The sequence below is a fragment of the Barbus barbus genome (assembly GCF_936440315.1).
Source record: "Barbus barbus genome assembly, chromosome: 45".
In the NCBI taxonomy this organism is placed as follows: domain Eukaryota; kingdom Metazoa; phylum Chordata; class Actinopteri; order Cypriniformes; family Cyprinidae; genus Barbus; species Barbus barbus.
Window position 1 is genome coordinate 21,815,433 of NC_136723.1, and position 15,360 is coordinate 21,830,792.

Here is a 15,360-nt window from a genome sequence, read left to right on the forward strand (position 1 = left end):
TATTCATGTTTTAATTTTAATATTTGGACATTTAAAAAATATATATATATTTTATAATTTAATTTAAAATTGTATTTTAACCTAAAATCACGATAATGACTAAAAACAAAATTAAAACCGAAACGTTTTTTGTTGTTGTTCTTGTGTTCCGCCTCTAGAGCGCGCGTCAGTGCGGCGCGTCGCGCGCTGTGTGTCGCAGCTTTGGTGACGTTTTTCCAACCGACTCCAGAAAACTCTCCGCCGCCGCGGCCTAGCGCTCCCGGTCCCTCTTTCCCGTTATTTTATTCACTCATGTCCGTCTGTCCGAACCCAAACCGAGCGGTACCCGCTGCCGAATGAGGCGCTGAACACGGGACTGTCGATTTAAACGGAGTTTTTACCGGGAAAGCGAGTGAAATTACAGTAAACAGAGAGAGGGAGCGATGACATCCCGAAGGTGAGAAACAAACAAAAACAAACCTGATATTCTGTCCATTTCTCATTTATTTGACATATCTTTTCACTGTCGGGCATCCTATTTTCACGATAAATCAAACAAATGTTTGTTTTAAGTGTTTTAAGTGTGTAAAATGCCAAATGAAGGTGTTTAAATGTCAGGCAGGGCGAGACTGGACATGTTTGAGTCTGAAAGAGTCGGTTTTATGTCGAATTACTATGATTTTAGGACATTGAAAGTCTGTTTATGATCATGTTTCATATCTGCTGATGATGATTGACAGGTCATATTGTAGATTTATCACAGGAAAATGTTTTGAAGAATGATATGACAGCAGTGTGGAGTGAATTTGAGTTTATTTATCTTATTGTAAGTTAGTTATTGTGGCCAGCTTGTGTTAATATTGTTTTAATGTAATCTGCATTATAGATTAAGACATCATGAATAATTCATCAGACACATTTAAAACTGGCTTAATGTCATAGCTTTAGAGACTAACTGGTAAAGCAAGCACCACTTTAGCATTTGTGACACGCATATTGCAGTTTTGATGTCACTTTATATACATATACACATTCACAAAGGCATATATTGCACTATTTTGTCTCAATAATGTCTAGGGTTATTATTGAGAGAACTATAACTAAACTTTGTTAGTTGAAATAAAATGAAACATAAAAGACTTTATTTCAGCTAGTTGCCAAGGCAACATTTCTTATTTTAATTTAGTGTAACTTGATGTACTAAAAAAACTAAAACTGAAATAAGAATTAATAATGAAAAAAAAACTATAAGGACATATTAAAAAAAAAAATACAACAAAATTGCTAAAACTTGCAATAAAAACAGAAAACATAAAAATTATTAAAAGCCAAAAACTACTAAAATGACAAAAACACAACAGAATTACTAAAACTGTAACTAAAATTAAAATAAAAAAATTAATACATTATTAAAAACAGATTTCTCCTTATTTAATGTGCTAAAATGATTTTATTTTTGAGCTGCATCTCTGGTTTTTGATTCTGAATGATTGTTTTTTCACATGATGGTTTTTAATATTTACTGAAATTTCTGCAGATACTTTTATGTCTACTGTTCATTAGCTGTAGTGCTTGTTGTATAAAGTGTTAATGCCCACAATCAGCATTTCATGTGACTATGTGTTGACTGTGTGTTTGTGCCTGTAGGTGGTTCCACCCCAACATCACTGGAGTGGAGGCGGAGAACCTTCTCCTCACTCGTGGTGTGGACGGCAGTTTCTTGGCCCGTCCTAGCAAAAGCAACCCTGGAGACTTTACACTCTCTGTCAGGTGAGAAATGATGGATAAATCAGGATTTAGACTGGGAATAACAAGTGGCAATTGAAAATATTATTTATGATGCAACTGACTACACTGTAAAATATCCTGCTAAATTTAAAAAGTAAAAAAAAAAAGGGCAGAAATTCGTCGTAAAATACTGACAGGGTTTCCGGTTTTACAGGATGGCATATTATGTGCCTGTATATTTTCATTAAGTGATATAATGTTAATATACCTCTCTACTTGAACTACAAACTAAGTATTTTTTTACCTATATCCATCATAAAATTACAGTACTGTGTGTTAATGTCAGTGTTTATGACTGTCAGCTGTCGACACTTGGTATCTTAATGTATTCATGTCTAAGTGTTTCTCCTCATGAGACATTTTTTGTATTGAATTTATCAAGTGTTTGAACCCCTTAAATTAAAACCCTTTAAAACTTTTTAACGTTGATTACTCAGTACTAAAGTCATGGAAGGAGGGCACCCACCGGCAGAACATCTGACATCTGGCAACCGCAAGCATGAAAGCTTGTGGAGGCTTGTTACAAATGCAAGATAAGGAAAATATCAAATGAAAATTAAACGTTTTCACAATTAATAACCAGTGGACAAATATACATTTATTGTGCAGCCCTTCTATAAATGATATAGCAATTCATCATTTTTGCTTGCAAAACCATCATTTTTCAACCAGTAATATAATTTTCACTGTAGATGACAAGGTAACTTATGTACATATTTTTTACAGTAACATTAAAAACATTTACAGTCTGCTATCATAAACTGAAGTTATATGCACACTGAATTGAAGCTCTTCTCTTCACTAGGCGAAATGGCGCTGTCACCCACATTAAGATCCAAAACACGGGAGACTATTATGACCTGTACGGTGGAGAGAAGTTTGCCACCCTGGCTGAGCTGGTGCAGTATTACATGGAACATCACGGGCAGCTGAAAGAGAAAAACGGAGACGTCATTGAGCTGAAATACCCGCTCAACTGTGCCGATCCCACTTCTGAGAGGTGAGCACCAGCATAGCTCATTATCTGTCTGTCCTTCCATGACAACATGAGCCGATAGTTGTGTTTTATAGACCTTTTTATTGGCGTCTGAACCTGAACACGCTCCTGATATTGTCCTTTTTTTTTTCCAAGGTGGTTTCATGGTCACCTATCTGGTCGTGAGGCTGAGAAGCTGTTGACAGAGAAGGGCAAGAATGGAAGTTTCCTGGTGAGGGAAAGTCAGAGTCACCCGGGAGATTTTGTGCTCTCTGTACGGACCGGAGACGACAAGACAGACACCAGCGACGGCAAACCCAAAGTCACACACGTCATGATACGCTGCCAGGTAAAGTTCACTTACAATTTTGACTTGCATGTAAAATTTGTTTTATTTTAAATTAGAAAGGGGTAAGGATGGTTAACTAAGTGTTAAACAACCAACTAGTCATTTAGTGGGCTCAAATAATGTAGGTTTAAAAAATATTTTACTTGTTTGTTAAATGAAAAGATGCAACTTTGTGATATAAATACTTTTTGTGATTTTAAATAAGTTGTTGTTTCTACATTCATCTGCTCTAAACCATCACTGATATATATATTTATAATAAATCATTAAATACGTACCTACTTTGATGGCGCAGTGGATAAGACACATGCCTTTGGTGTGAGAGACCCGGGTTCGAATCCACTGTGAGACACCAATGTGTCCCTGAGCAAGACACTTAACCCCCTAGTTGCTCCAGAGGCGTGCGACCTCTGACATATATAGCAATTGTAAGTCGCTTTGGATAAAAGCGTCAGCTAAATGAATAAATGTAAATGCAAATATATATTTGTATATGTATTAGGGGTGTGCAAAATTGACAAAAAAAAAAATCTTGATATTTTCTTGGATTTTATCGATAACGATAATTAGAAGATATTTTGCTGAGAGTGTTATTATGCTGGTAACCTTAGGACTACTGTGGACAGCTGACTCCTAACTTTTTTTTATATATTCTTCATATTCTGTGTGGTGGTATTCTGTTTTTCCCATTATAAGGCCGTTTTTCTAAAAGCGTGCATTATCTTTTGAGTCAAATTCTTACATTTAATCAGTGAATTAGAATAATAGGACATTAGGGCTATTACCAAGCAAATTAAATCAGTATCAATAAAATTCATCTTTGCAATGCAGAGGAAACACGGAAGCTTCATCTGAAGTGGCATTTAGATGCATTTACACACTGTTTAATGAATGCATTTAACCTGCAGTTACAAATGCATAAATAATGTTTTGATATATTAAACATAAAACATTGATTACTGTTAATTGAAATTATTTAAAAAATAAAAAGAAACTATAAATGTGAAATTAAAATTGCCAGCAGGTGGCAGCAAGTCACTGTTAATAAGTGAGTCATTGCGTTGATTCATTCAGGAACTAAACGTGCTCAGAGATGCAAAACAGCGTTGTGGCTGTGTTTGGAATTATATTTGTTGTCGAAATAGAGCAAAAACAGGCAATATTGCTTCTAAAAGGTAAGTATAACTTCTTGTTTTGAACTGTTGAAAAAAAATCAGTATTACATTTGATATCATGGTAATTTTGTGAGAAAAAAACGGCACTCTTTCCATGATATTGATAGAGCTATATGAAATGATATAAATATACATTTTCTGCCCCATAGCTTGAATTTTTTACACTGAATAATGCAGTGAAACAACACACTCTAAATGCGCATCTTAATGTAAGCGTGCACGCTGTAGGAATGTTTTGAATGGTATATGCAAAATACTCGCTAATGTCAAATCGCACATTGTTAAAACCGCAATTACAAAATTATCGCGGACGATATATTGCACACCCCTAATATGTATATATGTATGTATACATGTACATTACTAAATCACAGTAATAAAAAGGCTTTTTACCTGTTTTGAGTTATGTAATGGGCTATAATTTCTGTTGTCATTTTATCAGCATGATCTGAAGTATGATGTTGGAGGTGGGGAGAAATTCGACTCGCTCACAGATCTGGTGGAGCATTACAAGAAAAACCCTATGGTGGAAACACTGGGGACAGTCCTGCAGCTCAAACAGGTGTGTGATTGAGTAAAGTATGCTAAAATTGTATGCTAAATGAATACACTTATGGTCAATAGATTGAGATCAGCCTTTTTTGACTTATTTTCCTTTTTTTTTTTTTTTTAAGAAATTGATCATTTTATTCAGGACACAAGGACGCATCAAAATTCAGCTTTTCATCACAGGAATAAATTACATTTGATTATGTATTCAAGTAGAAATTAGTTATTTTAATTTATAATAATATTTCTCAATATTACTGTTTTTACTGCATGTTTGATCAAATAAATGTAGCCTTGGTGAACAGGAGAGACTTCTTTCAAAAACATAAAAAAATTCTTACTGCCCCCCCTACTTTTGAACGCATTTTTGAACACTCACTTGAGATGAATTGAACAAGATTCTTCCTGACATAAGAGTTTTCCAATGCAGTGTTATGTTTCTTGCAGCCTCTGAACACTACCCGCATCAATGCAGCAGAGATCGAAAGTCGGGTACGAGAGCTCAGCAAGCTGGCAGAGACCACAGATAAGGTCAAGCAGGGATTCTGGGAGGAGTTTGAGGTGAGAACCAATCAGCACCAGCATCTGTTTAACTGATCAATCAATGTATTCAGTAAAGGGTCGAGTTCTGACAATCATTTTTAATTCTGTGTCCACAGACGCTTCAGCAGCAGGAGTGTAAACTGCTCTACAGTCGCAAAGAGGGCCAGCGGCCAGAAAACAAAAACAAGAACAGATATAAAAACATTCTTCCATGTGAGTGAACATCATCATCATCATCATGCAAAACTCTCAGAGTCACATGCACCACATGAGCCATCAATGTCAGTAATATTGTTTTCTCTGTGCCTCCTCCTCCTCAGTCGACCACACGCGAGTCGTGCTGACTGATGGTGACACGAACGAACCGGGCTCAGACTACATCAATGCCAACCTCATCATGGTAATAAAGGTGTCCGATATCAGAATGATTAAATAAGTTTGTGTAGTAACTTTTTTTTTTTTTTTGTGGTCCCCAGTCTGATATCGAGACTAAGAGCAACAATTCCAAGTTGAAGAGGAGCTACATTGCCACGCAGGGCTGCCTGCAAAACACCATCAGTGACTTCTGGAGGATGGTGTTTCAGGAGAACTCTCGAGTCATCGTCATGACCACGAAAGAAGTGGAACGGGGAAAGGTGAGGCGTTTCCCAGTGGCTGGACCAGTGACAGACATTTTCATTCTGGTTCATGGGCTGATTTTTGTATTGCTAAAAGAAATATCTAATCATGCAAGCCTTTACTGAATTTAAATACATTTGGAATGGTACTAAAATTACTGTTTCATGATGTAAAATAATGCATTTTCTAAGCTTGCAATTAGTTGCCAAAAGTAGAGCTACAAAATTTGGAAAAAATCTAATTGCAAATTTATTTAGTAGTTATTTATTTATGATTCAGATTGAGATTTGAAAATAAACTAAAACAATAAAAAATGTTTTATGAATTAGTTAAAATTAAATTTAAAATATTTAAACTTATTTTATTTTGGAAAGTTGCCAAGGCAACATTTCTGTTTTAATTTAGTAAGTTAATGAACTAAAACTAAAATAAAAATGAATAAAACTAGGCTAATAGTAATAACAAAATGCACAACAAATTACTAAAACTTTAACTAAAATGAAAATGGGAATTAGATTATTATATTATTAATTATATTATTCTCATTGGAAATTTAGAGAGAGGGTTGGCACATATTGCTTCATTCTGAAACCTCTAGCGCATGTATTTATTTAGATAAATCACAGCCTTTGTGATTTTATAATTGCGCAAAGACATGTTCAGTATTGGATTAATAGTTTATTGCTAGCTGAAATATTCTGAGATGAATTGTGTTTTTCTTCACAGAGTAAGTGTGTGAAGTATTGGCCTGACGTGTCTGCGCTGAAAGAGTACGGAGCCATGCGTGTGCGGAACGTGAAGGAAACGTTGGCGCACGATTACATCCTGCGAGAGCTGAAGCTGTCAAAAGTTGGACAGGTAAGATAAACGGAAATGCTCACATCACCACAGAACACAGGAGTCTTTTTCTAACACCGAGGATCTGTCTGATGTTGTAGGGTAATACTGAGCGTACAGTGTGGCAGTACCATTTCCGCGCCTGGCCTGACCACGGTGTGCCTGGAGACCCGGGCGGCGTGCTGGACTTTCTGGAAGAGGTCAAAATGAAGCAGGAGAGCATAACCGGGGCTGGACCCATCGTGGTGCACTGCAGGTTATGAGAACACAATCAAAAACCAAGGGTTCTGTGGGTCTTCAAATGGCTTAATGCACCCTTGTACAAATTAAGGCCTTAAAAAGGTCTTGAATAAATGCAGACAATCTTAAATTCATGGCATTAAATGTTGCATGCAGTGCAAAAATGAAAACTTTCTATAGTGTTTTTGTCTCGATTACAATAAAAATATCTAAACATCCTTGAATTAAAATACATTTACTTGAAATGCAAAATGAAGATATGACGCCTCGTTCTCTGAAAAACTGAACAAAATGAAGCAAGTTTTTGGTTAAAACAAGAAAAAAATGTCTACGAGGAATGAATACTTGTTTCCCTTTGAATTATGTAGATTTTTCTGAGCCCATTGGCAGATATTTGTTCTAGTTTTAACCATAAACACAATGCGTTTTGATCAGTTTTGAAAAGACTTGGAAGCTGTATTTTCAAACTTTGAAGTGTTTCTAATACAATACATTGTGTGCGTCCTATACACTTGCATTTAGAAGACATATTAGTGTATTCAATTCTTAAATTTACCTTTAAAACCTGCAGAAACCCCGAAAACAGACTTGCATGGGCTGATGTTAATGACTTAAAAAATCCAAATAGTTGTGGCTTTTAATTCTTTTAGTTAGACATTGTTCAACTTTTAGTTTGAAACATTAGTACAAATACTTCCATCATCAAGGTAGTGTGTTTGTTGGTTCTAAACTTGTGTTTCTGATTCTCCTACAGTGCTGGGATTGGACGAACAGGAACGTTTATCGTGATTGATATTTTAATAGACGTCATCAGAGAAAAGGGTGAAGTTCTTACATCTAGATTGTTCATCTGTTGATACTCTTTTTGTTAATTACTAGGCCCTACAGCCTAAATTAACCCACAGTAGCAGCTTTTCTTGAAGTTAGATCTGACCTGCAGTCTGTTGTGCAGGAGTGGACTGTGATATTGACGTGCCCAAGACTATCCAGATGGTGCGATCTCAGCGTTCAGGAATGGTACAGACAGAGGCCCAGTATCGCTTCATTTACATGGCTGTGCAGCATTATATTGAGACTCTACAGCGCCGCATAGAGGAGGAGCAGGTGTGTATGACGCTTATATTCACAGAAGAGAAAGACATTTCACTCTATTCATATTATAGACTTGCAGTATTTCCAAATGTGCTTGTTTTTAGGGCTACACAATTTGTCTTTTTTTTTTTTTGATTTTATATTAATAAGCCTGTGAAATGATGATAATTATCAATTTTAGTATGATTATTACTGTTACCACAAACATATTTACACAATAAAACACAAAATGAGATATTACAATTGTAATATTAATATTACACTGTAAAAAAAAAAAAAGATTATCTAATGTACATAAAATATGTAATAAATTTACAAAACTAAAAAAAACGAAAACAGAATATATACGAAGAAATGTAAATATACTAAATAATAATAATGTTATTTTACAGAACAGTACAATTATTGTAATATTTAGGCTGTCTTTATTCATTTTTAAACATTAAACCATAGAGCTCTTATTTTGGCTGAAAAAATGCAGGGATACTTTGAAGCTTAACAGATTTATAAATAGAGGAGCAAAATGGCGTAGATATGCAGTGTTGCCAACATGAATTAGTCTCATGCACCGTTTTGACTGATTATTAATACGCTTTTTTGTTTTCTTTTAAGAGCTCCATGTTTGCTGTGGTTATTTGTAGGGCTGCACAATTTGGCTTGTATTTGAATTTGATTATATAGCAGTATCACTGTAAAATAATGATAATAAATATTGTTTAATTATGATCATGATGATGATTATTATTACTACTGTTTCATTAAATACAAATACAATACAAAATATAATAAAATTGAGAAATATTACTATTGTAATAATAAAAATGACATAATAATATAAAGTAATAATAATTGTATTTTATAGAACAACATGTCTCAATTTATTAATTTCCAAACAATAAACCTTTTATTTTGGAGGAAAACTTTAAAGCTTCTCTTTTGTTGACAGCAGATTTATAAAGATAGGAGCAAAACGGTGTAGATTTGTAGTGTTCCCAGAATAAATTAATCTCATGGACTGTTTGTTTTGACTTTCAGAAAAGTAAAATTAAAGGACGCGAGTACACCAACATCAAATATTCTCTCTCTGACCTGACTGGAGGAGATCAGAGCCCTCTGCCACCGTGCACGCCAACACCATCCTGTGCCGAGTGAGAACACACCACATACAAAATTTCATTTATTATTTCAACTCATTTGGAAAAAGCACTACCTTTTAAATTAGACATGAAACTGAAGCTGCGATAGGCTTTACTACTATATTGTGATTCTGAGTGAAATGGCTATTAAATAAGAAAAAATGTAGGGCTGCTCTTGATTTTAATCTTCAGTTTTTGATTGGATTGTGAAAAGTGAGCGTTGTGTAATGGAATGGAAACAGATCAGGTCAAATGTTTTGGATTAAGTTTTCTGACAAGTTCTTTAAATACAAAGATTATGCATTATCAAATTAAATAGCACTCATTTGCATACATTTCCAGAACAGAAATCTGAACACTGGATAAAGCCGGGTGCAAAATACTTTAATTTGGTGACATATTAGAGCTTTTTATGGATCTTAGATTTCTCTTTTTATTACTCCATAAATTAGAAAATAATGTCAACAGGCACAAAAAAATATTTTAATCATGGTTTTAGTTATTCAAACTAAAATTAGAGATTCCTTTATTTGTCATTTTTATGCTTCACATAAAAACGAAATTGTTTCACACGTCCACAACTCAGATAGGAATAAAACTGTAAAGTTTTGTGTATGTAAGGGGATTGTAATTACAATCTATAAATGCAAACAGATAAAGTATAATAAAATAAACACTTAATAGTTTGTTTGTTTATTTATTTTCATTTTTTTTGGAAATGCACAGATGAATTGTTAACAATTAGACCAGCAACATGCATGAAGAAAAATAGGGTCAGTTTCGATTTCATGCCAGCTATAAGTTGGAAATTTGTTCTATGATGTCTTGTTAAAATGTAAATCTGTGTGTTTTCAGCATGAGGGACGACAGCTCTAGAGTCTATGAGAATGTGGGTCTTATGCAACAGCAGAAGAGTCACAGATGAGACTCTGATTCCAGCACTTTCCAAATCACAGGTACGACGACTCGCTCTTCACCACAACACATCACAGTATGTTCAGTCCCAGAATCAACAGTTTCTTTAGTATTTGACACATTTACATTTGTTTTTAGATAGTTTAGAGCAGGGGTCTCCAACCTTTTTTACACCACGGACCGGTTACGGTTTCGAAAGAAATCTCGTGGACTTGGGGGGGGGGGGGGGGGGGGGGGTCTATTCATTTATACTGTTATCAGCACATGTTGAAGTAGAGTCGTCTCTTGTCGTCTCTGAGAGAATATGCACTGTTAATGCAGCGTTTTTTTTTTACTTTCACTTTCTGTATGACAGAAGTTAAGACGTTCACTGGCATAACTATTGCGCAAAGTTTGCATGATGCTTGTGTTTATTGGCCTATTCACATAAAAAATAACTTAACTCTTATGTCTTTTTGACCCAGAGAAGAATTTCCTAGCTAATGTTATCACATTGGACTAAAACTTACTGCATTTGCTCACATAACAAATCATAACAACTTCCCAAAAAATAGATTCTGTTTTTTTTTCCCCCTCACCTTGTGGTGTTCTCAGTCAGAAATGACCAGCCTAAAAATTGCTTTAAATTTCTTATGCCATATTATATCCAAATATTAGATTCAATCTTTTTATTTTATTTTCAGTTAGCACAGGTTTTGTATTTCTTTTTGTAACTGATTGATCATAGGCTTCATTGATCTGAGCTCATGCACCTCAGTTTTTGAATGAACTTTGCCATAATTATCCACAAATAATACTTTTTTTTTGCCTCTAAAACAAGTGCATGAGCTCAGATCAGTGAGGCCTACAATCAATCACTTTTAAATAGAAATACAAAATCTGTACTAATTGAAAGAAAAGATTTAACCCGAGATTTGGTGATAATAGAGCATAATGAGAGATTTACAAGCAGTTTTTAAAAAGGCCAGACATTTTTGAGTAGGAACACCAAATTTTTAGCGTAGCACAAGGGTCAAAATGACATTACTCACCCAAAAGCCATTTCTGCTTGGGTACTATAGATTTGATATGGCTTGTACACGAAGACATAATATTAACCGCTCTACGTTCTTCTGCAATGCAGATTTCCAAAAAATTACCTTTTTAGCATCTTGTGCTGAAAATGTTCAATCTTTGAATATGCTTTTAGTGTTTGTTGTGGCTCATTTCAGTTCAGTAATGACTGTATCTTTCTTTTTTGTTTATTCCCCGACAGGAACTGTTTTTGTTGTTGCCAGACGCTCCTGAACACCTAAGAAGTGATCATGACTAAACAGAAAGATGACAAAAAAAGACAAAAAAACAAAGGAAAAAAAGAAAAAAGAAGAAAAACTAATTTCAGAGACCGGTCCACACGAGCTCAGAGACATGTGGATGGAGTGAATTTCATTTCTCCTTCCAGCTACGTAGCCTTTTAACCCCACACTAAGAAACCACTGTGACGATCATGAAGCCTTATACAGAATAAACCCAAAACAGCCCCTGCAAAATCATGTTTTTTTGGGTGTGGAGTTTTCTGAAATCGATTCAGGCTACTTTTAGCGAGTGTGGGAAAAGCTTATGCTCTTTCGTTCATCTCTTACATCGTCATTTCTTTTTCCATCTCTTTTAAACAAAGCAAGTACGCTTTCTGGAACACATCGAGTGTGATATTCAAACAGAAACTGGACACTATCATCACATACGCCTTTGCTAAAATAATCGGGAACAGAAGAGAAGTGAAAGGAATGAGGTGCATCATTTTCCTCAGCAAATGAAAGGGATGCACCTCATCTTTCCAATACAGTTCATTTATTTTATATTCAGTGAAAACGGCCCGTTTGTGCCATTCTAGTGCTAGTGCTAAATTCAGATGAGAATCATTCTAGTCCACTTTCACAGCCTCTGCCTTCAGTTTAAGCCCAGCGTCCTTAAGACTTTGCTCCAAACGGCAGGAGAACTTCAGCACACCCTCGGTTTGCCTTTTCGCCCCCCTTGAGAGCGACGTCCAGACTTTTCCATGGGACAAAACGTCCGTGTCACTGGCTTGTTTGTGTTACTGAATTATTATTATTCTGCTGCATCAGGCCACCCAGCAGCTGCTTTGGCTTGACTGCGAAATCTGTTTCTTATTTTTTTAATGATTTTGCTGTCTTTTTAAAAAACAATTTTTTTACGTCAAAGCAGCATATGAACTTAATTTCCAAATCACTGTTTTAAGAGTGACTGCACATTCGTAACCCTGGTGATTTCTCGCTGTGGATATAATTATGGGTTTTAAAGTGTTATTCAGGCCCTCTATGATGGACAAACTTGACTTTTGGATTGTTTTGCCAGGTCACATGCCTTTGTTTTTCTTGCAATGCTAACTTTTTGGCTTTTCTGGTTTTTGCAAGCTTCACTAAACCACGCTTTTCTCACGTTCAGCATCAGCAGTGTTTCATAAATAGTTTTTAAAATATTTTCGCAAGAGCTTCTTCCTTCATAACCATCAGTTCAGATGTTGTCTTAGTTCACAGCCTTAGGTGTCTTAAGATCACAGTTACGTTCGTATTATCTGGCCTCCACTTTCTTGCTTTCTTCATCTTGAACGTTGATTCCTTGCACATTTATAACATTGGTTTTCTGGCAGGCGATGAGCTCAGCCCATCATGTATTCGGCGTACTGTAGTGTGTTTATCGTCCGAAGTGTGTGAGCGTGTTTGTGTCTTGCAAATACTGCTGTTTGTTTGCTTTCTCAAGTCCGGTCTTCTGTTTCTTCCATGCCTTTTGTTTCTTGTAAACATTATACATGTTCCTGTGTGTTGGTGACCAATTATCTTCCTTTACTGTCTTTTGAAACCAACAAAAAATGTCACGGTCCTCTTCGCTACACGGAAAGCATTACGGTCCAAAGCAACTAATGTGAATTTTTGTCATCGTGAAGAGAACGAAACGGTTGTGGAACTCAATGCAAACTATATTTTTTAAACTTGTATATTGTACATGAATATCTTGTAGAGGAGAATGTACTTACTAAACATATGTAATTGCCATTAAGATATACTGTATGTTTAACCCAGCAGCATTTCTTCTCGTGCCAGATGGTGAGCCTTACAGAAGCGAATAGGGTTAATCGTGTTGTTCGGCTAGCAATGCAATTAACCAACATGAACGCCTTGATAAAAATAAACAAGAAGCTCACATCTTCATGCTCGAGTCCTGTTTATTTACTGGAATCTGTGCGATTAATTTTGATTGGTGCATGGATGAATGTAAAGGAATGAAAATTTGCTGAAAATGTACTCTCCTTTGGGCCATCCAAGACGTAGATGAGTTTGTTTCTTCATCAGATTTGGAGAAATGTAGCTTTACATCACTTGCTCGCCAATGGGTCCTCTGCAGTGAATGGGTGCCGTCAGAATGAGAGTCCAAACAGCTGATAAAAACATCCACAAGTAATCCACATTGTTGTTTTTGGGAATTATCATAACAGGTAATACTATGCAAAACAATATTATTTTTTGTGATGTAGAAGTTACATGGCCACTTCGACAAATCTTACATTAAAATATAATGTGATGGCAAAAAGCAATGGACCGAAGCTAATATATTTTGTTGTGCTGGACTCTATTTTTATGTTGTGCAGCCGCTGAGCGCTGTGATGTTGCAGCTGCAGATCTGGATTTTCCTGGGAAGCCACAAGGACTCGAGGTGAATCTGCTTGCTATAAGCAAAGTAAAAATGAATGTGAAAATCACAGGGTTTTCTATTGTGTCTCTCATACAAGCAAGACTTTTTTGGTGAAGCCTGAAGCTTCTCAGATGTTTCTCCTGAGAAAAAGACCCCAATAATCTGTTTCAGAAGAGATATTAAAGTGCCCCTATTATGGATTTTTGAAAGTGACCTTTCATGCAGTTAGATCTATTTTGGACTGTTTTTGCTTATAAACATTGCTTGATTTTGCTGCAACTTTTTCACTGAAGAAAGCAGTATTATGGATAGAGGAATTGGTTTAAAGTGAAAAACACCTTGATGGATTTGTTTCTTACAAACAGCTTTTCGCTTCACGAGATGTTAATTGATAGACAAGAGTGGAGTGGATTATTGTGATGTTTTTATATGATGTTTGGACTCTCATTCTGACGGCACCCATTCACTGCAGAGGATCCGTTGGTAAGCAAGTGATGTAATGCTAAATTTCACAATACACAAAAAACTAAAAGTTTTAAAATCTTGGATGGCCTGAGGGTGAGTACATTTTCAGCATTTGGTGGACTATTAAAGTGCCCCTATTATGGATTTTTGAAAATGACCTTTCATGCAGTGTGTAACACCGCTCTAAGTGAATGAAAACATCCTGCAAAGTTTTACATCTGAAAGTGCACCGTTTATAAAGTTATTGTCTCTCAAAAGAAAGAGTCGACTCTGAATCATTGTTTTTAAAACGAATCCCAAGCCGTTTCATGTTGACGTCAACATGAAACATTAACATATTGCCCGCCCACTTGTTGGTCTTTTTGGAGATGGTCCTCACTGTAGAACACAAGATCAGATCCAGATCCAACTCCTCCCACCTTACATATACCTGAACCTACCCGTCTCCACCCCCTGATCCCTAAACCTACTACTGGCTACTGTCTTTTTGCATTGGTGTGAATGAAAATGTAAGTTCATTCTTTGCCACTAGGTGCCGCTTTTGGAGCAGTAAAATAGCAGTTTCCCTGGTAACAGCTGTACACAAAGCAGCACTGCGCTCACAAACGCTGTTTTATCAGTCATTACAGGCGTGATGAAATAAAAAATGAGACCAATCGACCAAACACCACAGATTAGCGCCACGCAAAGGAGTGGTTTGGAAAAATGAATCGTTGAGCAAATCGTTTGGGAGTCGTTGAGCAAATATATTATAAGACAATGAAAGTGTTTTTTTGTCCTTGCATGCATGTCAACCTGTTGTTGGGGTCTCCCAAAACCAAAATATGAACCTTTCATTACCCATAATAGGGGCACTTTTTAATATATTTGCAAATATAAAAAATTCTGCAATTTTGTATCATTGTTATACTATTATAGTTAAATTTTTTGGTTTAGATTTTTTTTTTTTTTTTTTTTTACTTTAAAATGAGTTTTAGTAATTTTGTCAGCTTTTTGTTTTAAAGTTTT

At 35.7% G+C, this 15,360-nt stretch overlaps 1 protein-coding gene across 2 annotated transcripts; it reads left to right on the forward strand.

Annotated features, from left to right (window-relative positions):
- Window positions 1–168: 168 nt before the first annotated feature.
- LOC306863947 (tyrosine-protein phosphatase non-receptor type 11) lies at window positions 169–13,406 on the forward strand. 2 transcript variants are annotated; one of them, XM_079407571.1, is made up of 16 exons: window positions 169–436; window positions 1,627–1,749; window positions 2,573–2,767; window positions 2,900–3,092; window positions 4,710–4,829; window positions 5,264–5,377; window positions 5,476–5,572; window positions 5,680–5,759; window positions 5,836–5,994; window positions 6,704–6,835; window positions 6,916–7,070; window positions 7,809–7,876; window positions 8,007–8,158; window positions 9,182–9,294; window positions 10,138–10,238; window positions 11,453–13,406. In XM_079407571.1, exons 1-15 carry the CDS (start codon window positions 423–425, stop codon window positions 10,205–10,207), a joined length of 1,785 nt encoding a protein of 594 aa, XP_079263697.1. In that variant the 5' UTR covers window positions 169–422; the 3' UTR covers window positions 10,208–10,238; window positions 11,453–13,406. The 2 variants fall into 2 exon arrangements, with proteins under 2 accessions (XP_079263697.1, XP_079263698.1); XM_079407572.1 differs by having other exon boundaries at window positions 182–436; window positions 2,205–2,767.
- The last annotated feature ends 1,954 nt before the right edge of the window (window positions 13,407–15,360 follow it).

Excerpts from the sequence above, each read along its gene's own strand:
- LOC306863947 (XM_079407571.1), top strand. Across the intron at positions 1,750-2,572 it reads GACTTTACACTCTCTGTCAG|GCGAAATGGCGCTGTCACCC; the intron begins GTGAGAAATGAT and ends TCTCTTCACTAG. Across the intron at positions 5,995-6,703 it reads AAGAAGTGGAACGGGGAAAG|AGTAAGTGTGTGAAGTATTG; the intron begins GTGAGGCGTTTC and ends TTTTCTTCACAG.